Source organism: Equus asinus, chromosome 7, assembly GCF_041296235.1.
Source record: "Equus asinus isolate D_3611 breed Donkey chromosome 7, EquAss-T2T_v2, whole genome shotgun sequence".
NCBI classification, from domain to species: Eukaryota; Metazoa; Chordata; class Mammalia; order Perissodactyla; family Equidae; genus Equus; species Equus asinus.
In genome coordinates, this window is record NC_091796.1 from 19,882,717 (window position 1) to 19,904,716 (window position 22,000).

The 22,000-nt window shown below is 34.6% G+C and overlaps 1 protein-coding gene across 9 annotated transcripts in view; it reads right to left on the bottom strand.

The window, feature by feature from the left end:
• Positions 1-22,000, bottom strand: part of WDR7 (WD repeat domain 7) — a 357,038-nt gene that overhangs the window by 276,266 nt on the left and 58,772 nt on the right. For all 9 annotated transcript variants that reach the window (XM_070512986.1, XM_014847072.3, XM_014847081.3 and 6 more), the window contains 2 exons: positions 10,576-10,771; positions 1,937-2,151 (listed from right to left, as the gene is read on the bottom strand). In XM_070512986.1, coding sequence (XP_070369087.1) covers positions 1,937-2,151; positions 10,576-10,771 — 411 coding nt within the window. The remainder of the gene's footprint in view (positions 1-1,936; positions 2,152-10,575; positions 10,772-22,000) is intronic.

Below are 22,000 nucleotides of genomic sequence, written 5' to 3' on the forward strand. Positions count from 1 at the left end.
ATCCTCCTGCAGCCTCAGCTTCCTAAGCCTTTTCCCCCCTTCTGTAATTGTTTTCCTTGTAGGCCAGGCGACAATTACCACTGCTACAAGACTGAGGAGGTTCACAAGCCATATATTTTACAATACATAAGTGTAGTGTCTCTGATATCTGGTGCTTTTATCACTAATTGCACTATAAAATGCGCTATTAAAACAGGGACAAACAAGATTGTAAAAATCACATAATGGACCATGACCACTTACAAAAGCCATTCATAAATGTTTACTGTACCACTTATTTTTCTTTAATTTTCCAGTTTTATAAGTATTTTTCCAAATTTTTACATCTGGGAGATACCAACAAGAAAAAGAATATATTTGGAAATTACATAACAAACATGCTTGCATGCTTGCCCTTGAATATATTGTTTTATAAATTTGCTCAAAATTAAAATTATATAGAACATCAGACAATGTGCTATGAACAGTGAATTCCTAGGGACAGCTACATGACCTCTTAAAGGAAATTATAGGCATGGCAAATGCATTTAAGCCTGATTTCTATTCAAACTTTAGAGCATGGGACAGAAAGCATGAAAAAAAACACAAAAGGATTTCACAATTCTAATCTATGAAACACACAATATAACAAAGCTAATAAAACATTTATATCTTGGGAAATACAGAATGATCAAATATTACTGTCAACTGCTAGAGGATATGGGTCAGTGGAACTGACTTACAGTGTTTCATATGTCATTAGCACTCACTAATTCATGGGCAAAGTTTTAAGTTTATAGATGAGCCTTTCAACCTCTTCATTATTTATTCACATGTCTAACCATTAAAAACAAAAAGAATCAGGGGCCAGACCCATGGACGAGTGGTTATAGTTTCACACGTTCCGATTCAGTGGCCAGGGTTCACAGGTTCAGATCTGGGCACGGACCTACTCCACGCATCAGCCATACTGTGGAGGCATCCCACATACAAAGTATGTGGGACATGGTACAGATGTTAGCTCAGGGCTAATCTTCCTCAAGCAAAAAAAAACAGGAAAACTGGCAACAGATGTTAGTTCGGAGAGAATCTTCCTCACCAAAAAAAAAAAAGAATCAGGAATAAGAGAGAATGAAAATAAAAGTATTTGTGTTAGCTACTAATAGTTCTAATGACTACTTAGAACTAGGAATTTTAAGTAGTGACTCAGATGCAATACTGGGATTGTCTCTAGGTTTCATTTATCCCTTAACCAAGACAAACTAGTTCTAACAGTACCACAGAATACAAATACCACAAACTAAATACTGGGTAGACTCTACAAAACTAAAGACAAGTAACCAATCAATGAATTGAGATTGTTTGTTCTTCTTTCAGTAGGATAATCTTCTGTTAACTGAAGAAGTAACTGATGCCTTGATTTTAAGTGTCAGTAGGGAAAGTGAGACTGACCTTGGGTCTCCCAGAAAAATACCAGCACTTGTACAACTTCACCATACCTATTCTCAAACATTTTCTTAAATCCTTAAAATGGCCTAACCTTACCAAAATCAGAACCTACTTAAAAACAAATGCTAAGCCATAATTACAAACATCTTAATTGTACCTAAATTGTTTTTTTCTCCTGGAGATATTAGCTCCAATCTTTCAACAGGAAGACTGTCAGAAAATCAAAAAGACAGATTACATGTAAAATGTTTGCTCTAATTTCAGAAATTGAAGCCACTTAATTCAGTAAAATCATTTTTAAATATTTTGAATGGTAACAATTTACTTTTTCAAAATGGCAAACACTTGAAATACTCTAAAACTATGTTGGATAAACCTAAATAAAAATCAAAACCTTATTTTTACCAGTGTCATCTCCCAAAAATTATTCCCTAAGACACAGTAAAAACTATGTCATTAAATGAAGTTGAATGGGGACCACACACATGAGGCCACGTGCAAAACTTACTTTGTCAGACGCCTCAGAAGCCAAAAGGTTAGTTGCAAGGGTTTGCAGCTTATGATGGGCCATATTTTTAAGGGCAGCAAGACTACGTCTTGTCATAGCTTGTTTTAGGTTGACTGCTGGATGACTAAGTGAATCAACTGCAGCGGGAACGGCTTCGTCACAAGCGTTCAGAATCTCTACTGCTGTTATCCCCATCACACAACGATCCAACGCACCTGGAAGACGTACAGATTCACAACTGTTACACAAGGCTATGCAATTTTAAACAGTTTTTTACGAAAAGAAAACGCATGGACATTTTTTATGTAGGAATATGTCTTATCAGCACTTCCCAGAAACATTCTCTTACGCTTCCTTGCTCTACTGATCTTCCATGTAGCATTACCTTAATTACTTCCTCTCCCGTAAGGCCCCTACCACAACCTCCCAATGAAGTCTAGTTCAGAGCCAAGATTTCAACAACTTCCCCCAGGCTTTTCCACTTTCTTTCTACTTTCAAGATAGTCTCCTTGATCACTCCACACTATTACTCTATTACAAACATGTTTCTATGACTTTACCTTCCTCTAAGTCGTATACCAATCTTAAACAAAAAAAACCTAAGTTTTGCTATTTTTCTAATTTTTTCTTCTTGAATAATTCCTGAAGCTTCTCTTCCTCTAAGAAACTGCCATAAAACAGGGAAAAAAATGATAACTTCTCATTCTATCTGCAGATTTCCTATTAGTCTTAACACCCAATCAAATGTTTCCCTGCGTGTTTGTGAAAATACTACTACATCCACTTGTAACCACTTCAAAGCTTCTTCACTTGGCCATTCTTTTCATTTATCTCCATCTACACATTTCTCGTCTGTTAGAGCGCGAACTCCTTCCTGGAAAGCGGACGGCCTTTCTGTATACTTTGTTTCACACAGTACCCAGCATCACATCAGTAGAGAAGGGTCTCATTGTAAGGATTAGTACATAATTTTTTGAAGATTATAATAATGACAATGAAATTATGATGAAGTTTATTTTGATTCACTGGGCATTCTTCCAGAGTCATTCTAAAAGAGGACAAGTCAATTTTGAAAAATAACCACAGAAAACACCAAAAACTTAAATGTCAACAACATATAAAATTTTTGCTGTTTCTGAGCCAGTGCCCAAACATCCAAACACACATTTTCTTCCCAATGTTGAATGGTTATATACAAGCCATTCAAGTTTGCCCCTCATTCCTTAAACAGCTTACCTCCTGACTTACTGTCCTCTTTCCAACAGTACTCCTGGAATAATTTCTGGTGATTTCAGTATTAACATAAATCAGTGTTTTACTAATCAATTCACTGAGTATTGGCCAATATATTTTGGAAGGCAAAGCAAAAGAAGGAATTTTTTTGTACATGTATGACAAGAAGAGTGTGTATACTCTAATGGGATTTAAAAGTTCAAAAATGTTTGAAAATCACCAGCACATATGATTCTTTCAGATATCCAGATCTCTTGATTCTTTGAGCTCCTCTACTCAAATAAATTTTGTCCTATACTTGACCTAAGCCAATGGTCTTCTCAATAACAACAGCTGAAATCCCAATATGATCCCAATTTCAAATATTCTACTCTGACAGCAGCTTCCATTCCTCTCTTCAATCCTTCTGACTCCAATAATTCCTTGTTCAGTACTGACTCCAACAATTCACTAACCTATCACCCTTGCACTCTCTCTCATTTCCCCATGTCCTCATGTCTCTCCTTACTAAACTAAAATTTCATCATCCATCTTCATAACCACAGCTTTGTCCTCATCTCACCTCCTCATACTAGCTGAGCAAACTCTAACCCTGGTTGAATCTTACCCTCCACCCACTCTGCACCTGTACAGTGAGAATGGACATGAATGACAAACATACTGACAGATCCACTTAAAATTCATGACCACTGATCTCAAGTGGGCCCTTAGTAGAGACCACATTTCCACAGACATTTCATTTTCCTACTCTCCCAGTTAATTTTTCACACCTTCTCTCTACAACCAATCTCCAACACTCCATTTCCTGCCCTCATCTGGGTGAAAAGTTTTGTTTCCTATTTTATTTAGAAAGAAGCAATTAGAAAAGAAGTTCCACAAGCTCCCACCACCACATCTCCACTCACTTTACTCTGTAATTATGAATGAACTATCCAGGCTCCTGCAAAACACACTTGTAGCTTAAACCCATCCCTCTACTGTCTGCCCAAGGACATCATTTCAGCAATTCTCCCCTTTCTGTTCATCAATTTTCCCTATCTACTAGATCATTCCCATTAGCATAAGATCATCCTTATCTGCACATAAACATACAATTATTTCACCTGTTAAAAAAAACACAGTTGACATAGTATCTCTCCCTAGCTGGTATCCCATTTTTTGTAATTGTCCTCTAAAGAGCTGTCTATATTTGCTACCTCCAAATTTTTCTCCTCCCATTTTCCTTTGAACTTACTCAGAGTTCACCCCACAAACATACACAGTATTGTCTATGTTGCTAAATCCAACAGTCAGTTCTTAGTCCTCATTTTACTATCATTTACTATCAGTACTACTTGACCTTTCTTCCTCTCTACTCCTTCAAACACATTTTTTCGCTTGGCTTCCAGGCAATCACATTCTTTAATTTCTTCTTCTCCCTGACAGGTCCATTCTAGCCTCCTTTGCTGGTTTCTCCAAATCACAGAAATACATCTAAACCCTGGAGTGCCCCAATCATTATCTACCTGCATTCTTGGACTGGTGACACATTCAGTGCTATGACTTTAAATATCTTCTGTATGCTCAGAATTCCCAAATTTACATCACCCACTCTGACTTCCCCCACCTTGAACTTCAGACCCATATATACAAGTTACTAATCAACATCTCTACTTGAATGTGTAATATTCAACTTAGTACATCAAAAAGTGAATTCTTGATCTTCCCAAAATTACTCTTCCCACTGTCTTCTGAATATCTCAAAATGAATTCCATCCTTCCAGTTGCTTATGATCAAAACCTTGGAGTCATCTTTGACCCATCTCATTCTTTTATAACTCTCATCCAACTATCAGCAAATCCTGTAGGCTCTACCTTCAAAATATACCCAGAATTCAACCAACTTCTCACCAGCTCCACTGCTACCACTATGCTCTAATAATCCACCATCCTTTATTGCCTTGAGGGAATGGCATACAAACTAATCTCCCTGCTTCCATCCTTGAACCACCATCGGGCTATTCTGCAAAAAAACCAGGAAAATATGATTTATAATGAGGAAAAAATTCAAATCAATAAAAACCAACCCAGAACTGACATAGATTTTTTAAAATTAGCAGAGAAGGGCATTAAAAGTAATTATAATTGTATTCCAGATGTTCAAAAGGTTTGAATAGAGAGACATGGAATATACCAAAAGACCAAAATTAAACTTTTAGAGATGAAAACTACAATGTCTGAGATGAAAAATACACTAGATTGGAATAATGGCAGATTAGACATTGTAGAAGAAAAGATTAGTAAACCTGAAGACAGAATAGAAATTATATAAAATGAAACAGATAAATAATTTTAAAAGTGAAAAGATAGTCCATGAGCTGTAGGCAAATTCAAGCAGGCTAATAGACATATAACTAAAGTCTTCAAAGAGAGTCAAGAATGAGGAGGATCAAAAACATTTGAATAAACAATGGCCAAAAGCTTCCAAATTTGTTGAAAACTATAAATCCACAGATCCAAGAAGTACAACAAACTTGAAGTACAAGAAATATGAAGAAAACAATAATCAAATTGCTCAAAACTAATATTAAAGAGAAAAATTTTAAAGTAGTTAGAAAAAAAGACAGCATATAGAGAGGAATAAAGATAAGAGTGACAGCAGATTTCTCACTGGAAATAACGCAAGCAAGAAGACAGTGGAGTATTGAATGGAAAAAAAAAGAAAAGAAAAAACAACACAGCTGTCAACCCGGGATTCTATACCCAGAAAAAAAATCTTAAAAATGAAGGTGCAATACAGAGTTTTTCAGACATAGAGAAGCTGAAAGAATTCATTACACATAGACCTGAATTACAAGAACTATTAAATATTAAGCAAAAGGAAAATCATTGCAGATGGAAATGTGGATCTACACAAAGCAATGAACAGCAACAGAAAAGGTAAATATGTAAGATTTTGTTTTTATTATTCAAATTTCCTTAAAAGACAAGAGACTGTTTAAACAAATAAGCAAATAGAAATAAAATATGTTCTAAATGAATGAAAACCATGAGCAAGAATATGGATGATATAGAAGACAAAAAGTGGTAGAGGGTGACCCAATTATTTTTGACTGGAATCATTCTTTACACGAGCAACTCGTCTGTGTAAAAGGATAGCAGGAGATACAGACAAAGGTAGGAGGGTACCACACTGGAGGACTTTGTCTTAACAGCTATATGAACTAAACCATTTGTTTTTTCATAAGACAGTGGCATAAACCAAGTGTTGTTTTATGTCCTAAGATTCATTTGCCAGCAGAGTATAGGATGGATTAGAAGGTAGAAATAGAAGACAGGGAAACCAATAAAGATAGACTAGACATGAAAAAATATAGTCCAGGTTAGAATGGTACACTGGAAAGAAAAAAGGGAGTAGAGAGGTACCTAAGGGGAAGAATTTAGTAATTAATTGCACAAAGGGCTCATGGGAGAGAAGGCAATAAAGATAGCCATATTTCCACTCTAACAACCTCTCCCTTCAAAATTCCAGGGTGAATCATGCAAAGGGAAGAAAGATCTGATTATATTTGGTTTTACCAAGATTTTAGAAAAGTACTATTTTTCTCAACTATTTCATCCTTTGTGTCTTTGCCTGTCCTATAGCATTTTTTTGTAATTGAAGGAAAAACACAAATGTAAAAGATATTGAAGAACTGATGATGTAGAGCCATACACTGTGAAACGGAAATGTAAAATCAAATCTCTACTATATTAAATATTGCAGGTAAGGGTCAAATATGTGAAGAAAATACCTCCTAACCATTTCTACTAATAACAAAATACTGGACTGAAGTACCACTTTCTGATTCTTTTTGGTAATTTCAATAAGACAAAACCATCAATTTAAATAAATCAAAATAAAAGCAGGAAAGTATTTTTAAGAATTAGTCTAAAACAAGAATAACACACACACACTAAGGCTTTACTTGTATGAAAAATCTGATTCTCTGACACACTTATGTCTCTGGTTATCCATGTTATCTATACATTTTTCAATAGACATAAATATACAATAGTCATAATTCTCTGCTATATTTTATTAGATAAGTTTTTAAAAAAATGACAAGTGCATATTTCATGAAGTAAATGCAAAAACAAGAATATTTCAGAAAACTTGGAAGGGCAGAACATAAATCAAAAAAAACATAGAGCAAAGTAAATTGACAACACTTGTACACTAATTTCTAGTAATATTTGGTAAGTACTATTGGTGCTTGCATTTGTACAAGAACATCTAATCACTGTCCCTATAGGAATAGGTATAAGATGTGAAAATCACTTTTGTTACGTAGCAAAGACAAAAATGGGCATATGAGAATATTGTTTAGCCTTGGTGATGGGTTAGATAAGAAGAACATCTTGTAGCATCAGTCATTATTTAAGGCATGCAACTGTTGCCCAAATAGACAGGATTTTGACCTTGTCAAAGGCCCGTGGGAGCGACACTGCAAGCTTACTGGGAACATCAAACTTGAAGAATGAGGAAGTTGATCCCTGAAGCAGATAAACAGCTCCATGTAGAAGCAACCACCATCTAGGGCAGTGGCCCACCTTTAGTGAGGTCCTAAGTAGGTGTCAAGAGGTTCACGTGGCCAAATCCTGTTGCTAGTTGTGGGACTAATTTTCTAACTATCCAGAGATGTGAAAGAATAATTCCACAGCCTCCACATCACTATCAATTGTTATTGTGTATAATAAAGATGACACAATAAAAAAACAAAAGATTCTGCACCTAATTAAATTTTATATTACTAACTTCAATTTCATTTCATTAGGAAACAAACACTGAAAATAAAAATCATCCATTTGAAGAGAAAAATAACTAACAGAAAATACTGTAAAAAAGTATAAAGGAAAGACATTTTTAAGTGTTTTTAAGCTAGAACCATCAGTATAATTCAAAATAGCAAACACAAAAAACTGCACAATAAGTATAAGCAGTTTCAGTGCAATATGGCTTCATCTGTAAAAATACATTCCAAAAACATTAAGACGAGGGATAAAGTATCTCCTCAAAGTTTAAATACATTTCATACATCAAACCTTGGCTGAATCCGATTTATTTAGCTTCATTTTTTATTTATTTAATAAATAAATAAATTTAATAAATAAATAATGTCAATACCTTCAGGATGTGCCTTACTGATTCCCAAGGGACCTTTACATCACTAGCTAAAGCCTGAACAGCAAGGAGGAAAAAAGAACGTATACCTCCTGTTAGGGCTGAGATCCAAAATAAATTCTGCTTCTCTATCTTTATTATTTAAGAATGATTTAAGAATGCCATATTGGCTGTTTACCCAAATCCCCCTAAAGGTCAGAAGATAATTGGGAAATTCCAATATTATCTATTGTGTTTAATTTAAAACGGGCTTAATTATACTAAACTGGTTATAAGAATAACATCCTCCAGCACAGCATAGTTAGGAGCTATTTATCATTCCCTTCTAGGGAAATTACTAGTAGTTACTTTGTCTTTCAGTAAGGTCTCATTTGTAAAGAATTTCACATTCTTTACATTTAAAGCATCTGCAGTATTCAAATATCATATATTTAAGTATCTGAAAAATTCAGGAAAATGATACTCTCTTCCTTTACCATACTAATTTAATTTTTAAAAGTCCTAGACAAGTTTACCATACTTTTGCATTTATATATATCAATTGTTAATTTAATATTTGTAGTATTTAACAACAGTGTTTTATGATTATCATTGCTATAAGAACTTTCTTTCAAACTAATTCTCAAAGAAAACATTTCTAACTGTAAGTAAGGTCATATTCCCAAGTTTAACAAAGTACAAGTTAAGCAGCACATCTGTTAAATAATAATAATAGGAAATATATACACATGCCTGTAAACACAAACTTCAAGTACACAAACATACACATATACACACTTACATTATGTCCACTACACTCCAGGTAAATATTACATCATTTTATTCTCCCAGAAACACTATAAAATAGAAAATATTATCATCTTCATTTTACAAATGAGTAAACTGAGGGGCAAAAGTCCAGTGACTTGCCGTAGATCACAGTGCTAGCAAATGGTTGACCTAAATTCAAAGCAAGCAGTCTGATTCCAGAGCCCAAGACAAACTTTGCATATTTAGCTTGTGGAGTGGACCAGAGCAGCAAACATGAAAACAGTGCTGCTCAGCAGACAGGATATAACAAAAAGGGACACAAAAGTAAGATACAAAATTAGATAAGTAGTATGACAGTAGTTCTGGTTTTAAAAATGCACAGAAACAAGACTGGAAAGAAATGTGCCAAAATGTTAGTATTTAAACCTGAGCAATGAAATTTGAGTTGATCTTTCTTCCCATCTAATACTTTTGTGCTTTTAAAATTTAACAAAAAGTATATAACCCTTTTTTACAATCAGACAAGAAAAAGAAAAGTGAAATGCAAAAGCAAAGAAGTGTGACACTCTTTAAGCATGCTTCCCCTTGTGAAGACTGCCTGAATACTACCAGCTAAAACAAGGACTATCAACAAAAGATCACTGAAGATTATGGCTACTTGTTCCAAAAAGACTTAGAAGAATTTGTACCACAGTGCAAACAGAAATATGTAGATAGTCTGATTTCAAAAAGGATTATTTAAAACAAACCAAAAAAGATGGAGAAAAGGAAAAAAATTAGTAGAACTATAGTACAACTAAGAATGTAAAAAGTTTGAATCACTGATAAATGATGACTTAAGATAGTAAAAGTAGAATAAAATGTATTTTAAAAAGCTTAAACAAATAAACATTTAGTTACATACTTAAAGATTTCCCAGGGAAAACTAGAAGATTCTTTGTATAAACATTATATATCATCTTCTGTAATTTTAAGTTAAGCATTACTTGTTCTATATTATACCCCACACATAAAATTTCTGAAACTTGAAATTTTAAATGTTCTCTCTAGAATTTAAAACGTTCACTTCAATTATCTCCTACAATTAACTGCTCCATATTGCTTTTCTGCTATTCAAATAAAAGAGTATCTCATCTTTTTCCACTGTTTCTGAACTTGAGACAAAAATGGTTCCTTAATCTTGCTCACAATTTACCTCATGAATTATACAGAAAGCACTTATTTTTTGTCTGTTGTCTGCATGTCTGTCCTAATCTGTATATTATCTTCAATTACATTCCCTTAAAGATCAGTGAACTAGTCTACAAGTATTTGGCATAGTACAGCAAATAGCATATTTAAATATTCTTTGTTGACAATGATGAGAACACTTGGAAAAAGCAGTGATCAGAAATAAAAGCAGCAATCTTTTTACATTTCAGGGCTTTTTCCCTCATATATAAGATTCTTAATTTCTACGAATCACATACACGATTTAATTTTCTAGTCTCTCTCTTTTAACATTTGTTCTTACCAGTATCCATTTGCCAAACGTACACAGAGCCATCTGAACACCCCACCACTAGGTAATCATCAGAAGGCCTCCACTTGATTACTTGAATAGGGAAAAGATGACGAGATGCTAGCATAATGCATTTTTTCTCACGCAAACTTAGGAGTCCTACTGAGTGGTCACTGGCTACAGAGCAGATGCAGTGCTGCACTCTCGCCTGAAAAGAAGAATAAACCTTAATTATATTCAGATTAAATTCACAATAAAACAGATCCTGTCCTCAATAACTGAAACCAAAATTAATTATACATTCACTACTGCTGAAAATCAACCACTAGTAGGTTATGTCAAAAAATGTGTCCCTTTATATTACACATAAAATGCCCAGTTCAATTACCACAATACTTAAAAGGAAAATTAAGCCTAGCTTAAAGATGGAAAAGATGCCTTGAAAAATGTGCTGTTCAAATTTGAAGATGACCTTACTAAAATGATTACTAGATATGAGCAGGCAAAGCTAGAAAAAAATTGATCTGTTATTACGTGTGCTCTTTCCACAGTGTGAACGTGCCTTTGTTAGCTGCCAGAGCTGCTTTCTGGCGTGTTTCTTTCTGTTTGTGACTCTCATTTAGACCCATGCTTTTCCCTGCTCCTTTGCTCAAAAACAATACCCTCATGGTCCCTCTAGCACAATAATTTCTTTAGAGCCACAGACAGTTTGTATTATGTGTAGATGTGCTTCACAGTTTCCGTCTACAATGTCAGCAGGTGCACCACCTCAACACACACACAACAGCCAATTAAACATTCTGCTATGTATTTTCTGCTCATCTCTAGTTTTTGCCCTTCAATTCCTTTTTAGACCAAGACAGAACACAAACAATCAAAGATGGTAAAGATTTTCACTAGCAATAGAGAACTGAATCCACAACAACGTAGAAAATTAGAAATTAAAGTCTTCAAATTTCTGTAAGACAATTAATAAGCTTTAACAACTTTTTGGTGAATTAGTAGATTATGCTTTCAGTTCATACTAAGGCGAAACTATATGAAAACAGCCATCTGAAAATCTATTATACATACTGTGGCTATCCATTGAGGATGAGGCCCCCTGCACTACATATACACTATCCCTTCTAAGGGATCCAAGGGGATCCAAACCTCACCCTACTAGGCTTCTCCTAGGCAAATACACTGTTTTTAGCAAAAGAACAATATGTCACTGAACGAGATATGTTAACAGGTATCAGATGAAAACAAAACGGAGGCAGTGGCCAAATGTGCATGGGAAACACAAGTTACAGTTGATGTTTTTATACACAAACTTCCAAGAACCTTTAACATGCTGATGTGAATACAATTATATCCACAAGGGGGATACAGCATCGCTCATCTCTAAGTCTAAACTTTGACCACTGTAATCTTATAAAACCTAGATTGTGAGGAACACACTTTGGGGAAAGCTGCTATAACTGCCTCCTTTTCTGTTTTGGCTAATCAGAAACCCAGGACTGAATTTTCTACGCACAACAGTGTAAGATCTTGGGCCTACATTCCTGAATGTTGACTCTCAGTGGTCTCATCTACTTTCTTCTCTGATTTTTTCTTCACCAAGATTTAGCCTTATTTTTATCCTACTGAATAATGTTTATTTTTGTAAACAACCTAAAATCAATTTTTAATGAAGCAGAACATTAATAAAACAAAGATAGTAAGATTTAACTATTTACTTTTTTCTTTAATTCAGGTGTTTTCATCTTTATTCTGTTAGCTTTATTTGTATTTTTTGTTTTATAATGATTTGAACATGACAATCAACATAGCAGGTGGTTACTAATTTTAAAAGTTAAGAAAACTAAGTTCAGAAAGATCGTGTTGTAAACTTTTATTAAAACATGTAGAATTTTCTTAAATAAGCATTTGTTAAGCTTACTTATTTCATGTTCCCTGATAAGCATTCAACTGAACCACGAAAGATGACTTCTTTCTTTTAAAAGACATATTAAGGACTGAATGATAGTTGACTATGGCACACAAAAATTAGCTTTACAATTAAGCAATAAATCAAAATAAAGTGGCAAACTAGAAAAAGAAAACCTTCAAATATAAGCAACGTTAGAATAAAACAAGGTAAAAATATACACCATGATGCCTTTATTTTCAGTTATTTCACACTACATAAAATATTAATGAGTTTCATGACACATACATCACCAACTGAAGATAATAGTTTAATACCATGGATGCTTTGTATTTCTACAGATTATCATTAGTACTGACTTTGTATTTATTAAACATATCCATCATTCAATCTACAAAAAAAAGGGATAATTGCCACACTAATGGTTAACTACTATTTTCTATTTTGCAACACCAATCTGCCAAAAAGTGGTCATTTTATTTATTTCTCTCATTACAAAAAATAAACTTATCAGTGATGGTTTTCTCTGTGTGTGATTAACTAAAAAGAATGACTCCTACACAGCATTCCTTTCAATCTATTCACATCCTTCCATCAGGCGCTGAGCTGCCACAGCAGTCACAACACACACCACTCCTTCTGATTCTGCTACTTCAACTCACAAGCTCTCCAAAACCTTCCTTCACATGAGCTAATCCATAATTAATGCCATCCACCTAACTAGTCTTCTTGCTAGTCCCCAAGTCCATGGTCATTTCATTAATATTCACACACACTCTTGTCATTCCTTTACAAAGAGCAAAGAAATGAGGCATGAGTTGAGGTGAAGTTTGTTTTTTCTTAAAAAAAAAAAAAGGTGAATTTTTACCAATATTCCTTACAATGTTCAGTGTTCCTGAAATTATCTATTGGCAGATCTCAACATGTGAGGTAACACAAAACGACTGACAACCGCTGAGCTAACCCGTTCTCTCTCGGCCACATATCGCCTACTGTAGTTTATCACCAGCAGAGAGAAGGCTGCAGACATTATGCAAACAAAAAAGGCTTCCACATTCCTGAGGAACCTGACCTTGGGCAAAAACTCCTTATGAGAAGCTTCACTGTTCGAACTTTCACCATGCTCATTTATATGCGGGCAGATAATTTCAAAACTTCAAGAAAATGCATCCATCCTCATAAAAAGATTTAAAAGCTCTACATCATGTTATCCCTCTTATTAGTAAAAATAAAGGACATACAAAGCAAATAAATAATAACATAGGATCTGCTTTAAAAAGACTATGGGACATAATTTTCTGAAGGTAAAAAAGAACTCTAATTCCAAAAATTCCAGCTTTTCATTTCCACGTGATGTATTCTCTTCTAACACATATATTTACATAAATGTTTTAAAGAATAGTTCTGTTCCTCTTTCATACGGGGCAATAATAATGAAAAGTAGAAAATGACATGCTCCACCCACAAAAAAATACTGGGTCCTGGGCCAGCTCAGTGGCATAGTGGTTAAGTTTGTGTGCTCCACTTCAGTAGCCCAGGGTTCACAAGTTTGGATCCCGGAAGTGGACCTAGCACTGCTCCTCCAGCCACGCTATGGTGGCATCCCACATAAAATAGAGGAGGTTGGCACAGATGTTAGCTCAGCAATAATCTTCCTCAAGAAAAAAGAGGAAGACTGGCAACAGATGTTAGCTCAAGGCCAGTCTTCCTCACAGAAAAAAAAAAAATTGCATCCAAAATAAAAATGATATACCATCTCTGCAAATGCAAATAAGCGTCTGAAGAGTTAACTCTAGCTTTACTGTAATAAGCAACAGTATGGAAACAGCCAAAATAATCAAGACTGAAAACAAAAAAAATCAATATTACTAAGCCCAAGGAAGCATAGTTATTAGAGGTACTTAACTCACAAGAAAAGATGGTTCTCTGCTTTTTAAATATGGATTAAAATAAATCTAATTTTTCTTCTTTCAAGAAAATGCTAGTCCAACATGTGAAGAAAACTGGCCTAGAGTAGAAATGGCCCAATACAGTAAAACCTCATTAATTTTGATTCCATTAATTAATTCTGAGTTGATGGTTACCTTCGCAGCCTGTGTGAAAACAAATTAATGGTGTAAACAAAATAAATGTCTAGCCTATTTAAATGTAAAAGGAAAAAAGATCACTCTCCAGCTCAACTCTGGTATTAATTTTAATTCAAACAATGAACAGAGTAATGATAAATAATTCTCAGTTATCTGTTAAATGAAAGCACTTAAAAGATTTGCTAAAATACAACTTCATTTCCTCATATCTGTCCTCAAAATTATTAAAGAAGCACTTCTTAAAGAATATTTTATAACTCATCTCTCTCTCTGATTTAGGCCAGCTTCCCCACAAATGAGTTGAATTAACACAACTCTTTTATTATTAAACTATGAAATTCCAGAGATCTTGGTTACTGAACATCTACTTCACCTACAATGACTGATTCTACAATTTGATTAATTCCATTCTACTTCACTTTCTCCCACATCAACCTGGAAAAGTCACCTAAAGATGACTTACCTGCAAGGGCATTACAACAAGATAACGTAGAAGACATTTACATTGTGTAATTAATATAATAACATAACTAAAATATGTGAACCTCATATCTTTAACTAAATTATCTGAAAAGCATTTGTGCTCCAAACTTTTTTGATCATATACACACTTGTTAAAAAAACTTGGAAATGTATACCCATTATATGTATATCCATAGGTTATACATGTACTTCTGTGCCAATATACCATGTATGTTGTAAAACATGCACAAAAATATATATTTTAAAAGGATGACTCAAAGTTTACATAAACAATTTTAAGATGAAATTAAACATTTTCTTAAGTGTCTTGCTAATATTAACTTTATGTTATCATTAGCCAATACCTCAAAGCACAACATATATCCTGAGAAAGGTTTCATTGTTAATGACCATGGATGTAAATACATATTTTATATAATTATGATTTGGGGGCTGCTTTCTGCCACAGATAGATCAAATGATCACTATTTGAACCTCCTAATGCGACAGATGAAAAGATGTTTAATTTTCATTAGAATATCTTCCATTGTTATTTTCTCTGCCCATTTTGTGATGGCTAGGTTAAGAACCATACAATGTAATCTATAAATCTTTTAAGCAAACACATGTTAACTGGAAGCAGACCCAGTGGGAGCAATACTGTCGCCCTCCTTGTGGTGGCAGGTCCTCTCTTCCCCCAGGTCTTATGCGCCCATCTGATGTATGAAACAAGTGAGGCACCAGCATCCTTCCATCTAGTAAATATAGAGACACTCCATTTCTTAAGGTTAGGAAAAAAAAAGACATAAATAAAAGCCTTAATATTTTATTGCCAGACCCTGGCACCTACTCCACTTCAGCAACTACTGATATCAACTGACTTTAAGAGTGTAACACATAAATATCATTTGAAATCTTTTTAGTGTTATGGAACACAACTTGTACAGCATGGATTAAACATCCTATCAACTTGGTTAGTACTTTATAGGTGGAAATTATTCAAACTCATGTTCCAAACACTGTATTAATTCTGCCCTTAAAGCAACATGCACCAATGACACCAAAAGCTAATTAAAAGCAAAGGCTAACAATAAGCAACAGAATATTTAACCAAGTAAAAATCCCATTTTTTCTTTGATGAAAAAATTAAGATATCTGGTGCAAGGAGAAGGAGGAAGATACTGGACCAAAAGAAGTATATTCCAAGGCCAATTACTATTTTTCAAAGAATTCTGACCCTAAACCAAATAAAGTTTCATTGAATTTGCCAGTAAATAATCCTCACGGTACATTAGTGCTGAGCAACAGAATGCCACAAGCTACCACAGAATCTGATAGAGTCAGAATATACCACCTAGGTCATCCAGTCTGACCTTACGCATTTTACAAGACTTCATTTTAAACCATTCCCAGAACCTCTTATGGAACCTGTTCTTAAGCATGTGCCATGAATTACAGAAATTAGAGACAGCTAGTTTATCCCATCCACTAGCTCTCTGGGGAGATGATTCTGCTTTTCAACAGCTCCTAATGTAAATTTTATATATATATATATATATATATATATATTCTACTTTTGCTGATTTGTTTTCTAAATTAAATTATTCCTCACATTATTTCAGGAGCAACCTCTTAGCTGCCCAAAACAATTTTTCTCTTTGTCTGAATATTCTTTAAATATATGAACACTATTCTCTCCTTTTAAATATGTCCATCATTAGACAAGCTATAAATGACCAGCTTCTTTCACTCATAAATCAATCCCACCATTCTCTTAATCATTATTTCTTGTACTTCCCAGAAGTCTTTCTATGGAACATAAATGTGCAGTTAAGATACATCATTTATCACTTTTTAATATTCTACCTGAAGGGAAAAAAAGAGCCTATGAATGTTAATTTCACTTCCACAATTTCACTAAACTAGATAAAAAAATTTTTTTTCAGAAATCCATAGCCCATACCTCTTAAAAAAAAAAGAGAGAGAGAGAGAGAGCTGTTTCTTCAATAGCTATTTTAGAAAATAAGATGACCTGGTCCAACCTAAATACTGACTAACCATCAAAAGTAAATAATAAACCAGAAGAAAATTTCAACAAGACACATAAGCTTAATATCTCAGTTAAATTAAAAGCTCATACAAGCACTACTATTTCCAAGAAAGACAAATGAGCAAAGGACAAGAAGAAATATGTCTCAAAAGAAAAAAGAAATCACTAAACTCCTCACAGAAAAATTTCAGTATCTCTAGTAATCAAAGAAATGTAAATTTAACCAATAAGGTACTATTGTCACCCATTAATTTAGCCAAAGATTCTAGGAATTATAATAGCAAAAAACCAACATTTACTGGGTTCTTAACTTTGTGCTAGGCATTGTTCTAAATGCTTGGGAGTAATTCATTATAGTCTCACAACAACCCTTTGAGGTAGGTACTATTATCATTTCCATTTTAAAGATGTGGAAACTGAGGCATGGAAGGAAGTAACATCTCGTGCTGGTGAGGGCAATGAAATAGGCACTGAGGGTAGAAAATAATTTAGTAATATACCTCAATAGCCTTAAAAATTTTAATAACCTATTACACAAAAATCCTGAGCTTCTAATCTAAATAATATTCATGGAATCTATCCCAGGAAAGAATCATAAATAAAAAAATTTTTACAGACAAAGATGTTCAATATTATACTATTTACAATAGTTCAAATTGGGAACAGTCTACATATCCAAAGCAAGAGAACTAAATATGGTATGCTCGCATAATGTAATGTTATACAATCATTAAAAATTACTTTCATGAATAAGTATAACTTGGAAAAGGACGTGTTATAATATTAAATGAAGACACAATGTGCACAGATAACTATATCTACAATATAATCACAAGTATATAGTAAGTAGATCTAAAAAAACTGGAAGAAAAGACATCAAAATGTTAACTGTGGCTCTCCTATATGCAGAAGAATAACAGGTGACCTTTTAACTTCCTAGCTACTTGTATATGTTAAATCTATAAAATTGCAGCTAAAATTAGATTTTTAAAAAGCAAGTAATGTGTTACAAGTAAGAGAAGGTAAAAGGAGGGCTAAAACAGAAAAACCTCCAAACTTGAATAATCAAAGATGAAAAACTTAAAGATAAATTACAAGAGAATTGAGCAATGCACAGTTCTCTACAGAAAAATTAGAAATATAGGAATGTAAAAGAATGGCTGTGTTTTGTTCTATAAAGTGAAAGATAAATATTAAATAAGCAACTCAAAATCAAGACTGCATCAAAATCATATTTACTTATGTAGACCAATAATGGAAAACACAGTCAAAAATCGAAGAAAGGCAATTATTTTTAAATGCACAACTGCATCTACTAGGAGGCAGTATGCACGGCAGATAAGTTCAGGCCGACAGGTTGAAATACTTAGAACCAAATTCCAGCTCTGCCACTTGCAAACTGCATGACTTAGGCAAGTTATTTAAGTTCTCTGAGACTCCTTTTTCTGTATAACGTGATTATAGCAATAACCACATTTTATAGAACTACTGTATGAATTAAATGAAATGTACACAAGGAAATTAGCATAGTGACTAACACATCGTGCATACAAAAGATGATAGTAGTTAATATTATCTTTACAATTACTATCATGTCATCCTATACCATAAATTCTATCTTTTAAAATATAATTTTATTTATTTTCTGAAGGAGTTGCCAATGTTATCCACGGGGAAATACACAGATATTTATAATTCTTCAAGTATGTCAGTTTCCCTTTTCAATATTTTCTTCTCATATTATCTCTCCTTTAATCTGAAAAGTTCCACCTGCATAATCATCATCACTCACATATTAACTTAAAATTACATTAGTAGTTTTTAGTCTTTTAACAATGAGTCAATAAAAGTATTCAACCCAACAACTCATGACCACTTTCTACTGTTCCTGAATATTTCCTCACACTGTTTTTCCACTGAATTTATTTTATAACTTTTCACTTCATGCCTTTAAAACATTAAAATGTTTTCTTTCATTTCACTCGCACATTTACAGATTTTAGAGATTGAGATAGTCAAATCTGCACACTCTAAAAATATTCAAAGCATTTTTTAAGGAACTCAAAAAATGCTGCCCTTTTCCCCTCTCTGCACACCAGTCAGCTGTCCGCAGTTACTGTCCAACTTCACACCCAAACCTTGGGCAGCCCACATGCAGGGACTAACAACCTCTGTCACAAACGGCCTCACTGCTCAGGGTGCACTGAATTACGACTCCAAGTGGCTGCTGGGCCTGCCCTTCTACTTTCTGACTCCTCACTTAGGACTTGAATGGCACCATCCACCTGACCTAGTAGCTTTGAATCTGCCTGCTTGGCCTCAATCTATTTATCCCGATCATACTTGTATCCTTACAAGAAATAAACACCAAATTTACACACCTCTGACATAACGATGGAAAATCTTTTTTCCTTTCTCATGGAAACAAATGGATTAATATATACTGTTCTCATTTTTCCAACTGGAGATAACTGAAAGAATCTGTATATCTCTTTCCTAACAGTAAATTACTAGAACATATATGCTAAAAATATCTCTTTACCTCTTTGTTTAGAAAGGATGCTGGCTTGTTTTTCAAATCTATATCGAAGAACATAGAGATACCTAACCTTCAGTGGCCACAATTGGACAAGAAAGTTGTGCCTCGCCAGTATTTTATACCTATGAAAAGCAATAAATGGGGTCAAACAACCCTTTGATCATCTGGGGTCATGCTACCAAAGGCTTTGTGAGGGTAACCATCATACCCTTCTGTAATCTAACCACAAATTTCCAGAAGAAATGACACAGTTTGGGCCTCTAAGACAGTTGAAATCTCCAATGTTCAGGCAATGAGCAGGAAAAGCACAATATTTAAGACTACAGTTTCTAGGGAATTAGGGGAGAGGAAAACTCCTTTATGCAATTGCTGTCTTTTGGTATCTTGAAACTTCTATCTCACGCAATAAAAAGATGCAAAGTTAGACTGACAGGGAAAGGGGACTCATCCCTAATTTGGGCAGATTCTAAAACCACCTGGCCATATTCTAGAAACAGGAAATGAAAATAGTTCCTGACATAGGAACAAAGCATATTCTACAACAAAGTCATTCCGATGCTGGAAACAAATGAACATACTGATCATATTTAGACTTTTATCATCCAAATGAGAATGTAGACGACTGAAAATAGAAATAATAACGACAATAATAGGATTTACTGTGCTCCTATTACAGGCCAGGCATTACCTCCAAACTTTAACACTTTACAGAAAGCGTTGCTAGAGCTCCAAAATATTAAGTAACCTGCTAAAGTCACCCCGAGATGAAGACGCAGATCCAGGTCTGTCTGGCTCTAAAGGCCTGTTCTCACCGACACGACCAACCAGCGGTTCGTTATTCTAGGCTCCACATGCCTACAGCAGAAACTTTTCTCCAACTCCTTCTGAAAGTCTTTGCCAAAGTGTAAGAAAAAAAACTATTATGACTAAAAACAATTATCATAAACTGGCATTTTTTGTTGTTATTTTTAGTATACAGTCCTCCCTTCTAATCTTGTATCATTCCACATTCATTCCACTTTACTCTCGTCAAATCTTTCTTTGGAAGAATACCTAGAATGTTTTACTTTTCAGGACAACTTCACATTTTATTATCTTAACTTTTTCTTCCAAATATCCTTCCTAATGAGGATGAAATAAAGTGCCCAAATGGTCTCATATACAACTAGCCTGCAGTACATACAAACCATTACTCTGACCTCTTGGTCATTATTTTCAAAGTAATGGACAAATACATCAAATTCCTGCCAGCGTTTGCCACAGAGAGATCCCTCAGTACTAGACACAACAACATATCAAGAGCTCCAGACTCCTCCACATAACATACACAATAGTAACCTGTAAACACAGGTTGTTCATGTACCATACATGATTTTATACACATCAACAAAACTAACACACTCAAATACCACAGATATCACCTTTCTTGAAAGTCTTCTAAAACCATCCAAAGCTGGCCTACTAGGCGCCCTTTTTATGACCTCTCTAAGGGTCTGGGACTGACGGAGGTCCTAGAAGGGATACTTCATAATATTTATCATGATGCATTATACTTACCTGTTTTCTACTCTGGCTCTCTCACTGGAGGAAATTCTTTCAAACAGAAACTATATCTTATTCACGATTATATGCCTGGTTCTCAAAGGTACCTGGTATATGGCAGGCACTCAGATATTGCTGAATGAATGATTATTAAAAAATATGTTGCACGTAACTGAATAGTTACCTTAAAAATTCATTCTTTTTTTTTTTCCTAACAATTTCTGCCATTTAAAAAAAAATTTTAGGGGAGTTTGGAAAATGGTAGCACAGGAGGATCCTGAACTCGCCTTCTCCCACGGACACAACAAATCTACAACTACTTTTGGAACAACTTCCTCTGAGAGAGATCTGGAATCTGGATAAAAAGAACCTCCCGAACAAGGACAATACAGTCAGGGGTGGAAGAGGTAGAGATACAGATCTGCTAAGGAAAAAACCACATTCTAGCCTTAGTGCTTCATGGTCAGGAGTGATCTCAAAGGTACAGAGGTTCTCCTGGAGGGGAAGGGGGATATGGGCTCCATGTCAGGCATCCCAGCCCTTAGATTTAGCACAACAGACATGAAATCCCATATTACCTAGCTTTGCTAGCTTTGAAAACCAAGAGGAATACACCCAGGAAAACTATAGAACTTCACAAAGAAAAACCTGCTATTAAAGGCCCATGCAAAGAATCACCTGACCCAGAAACCAGCACAAAAACACCAGGTAGAAAAGTACATAGCCCATTAGTAAACAAAACTCACTTACTAAGCTCAGAGCACATCTCAGAGAGGCAGGAGATGGTGGGGATTACTCCCCTAGGGACTGAGACACTGGCGGCAGCCATTACTGTGACCTTGTTC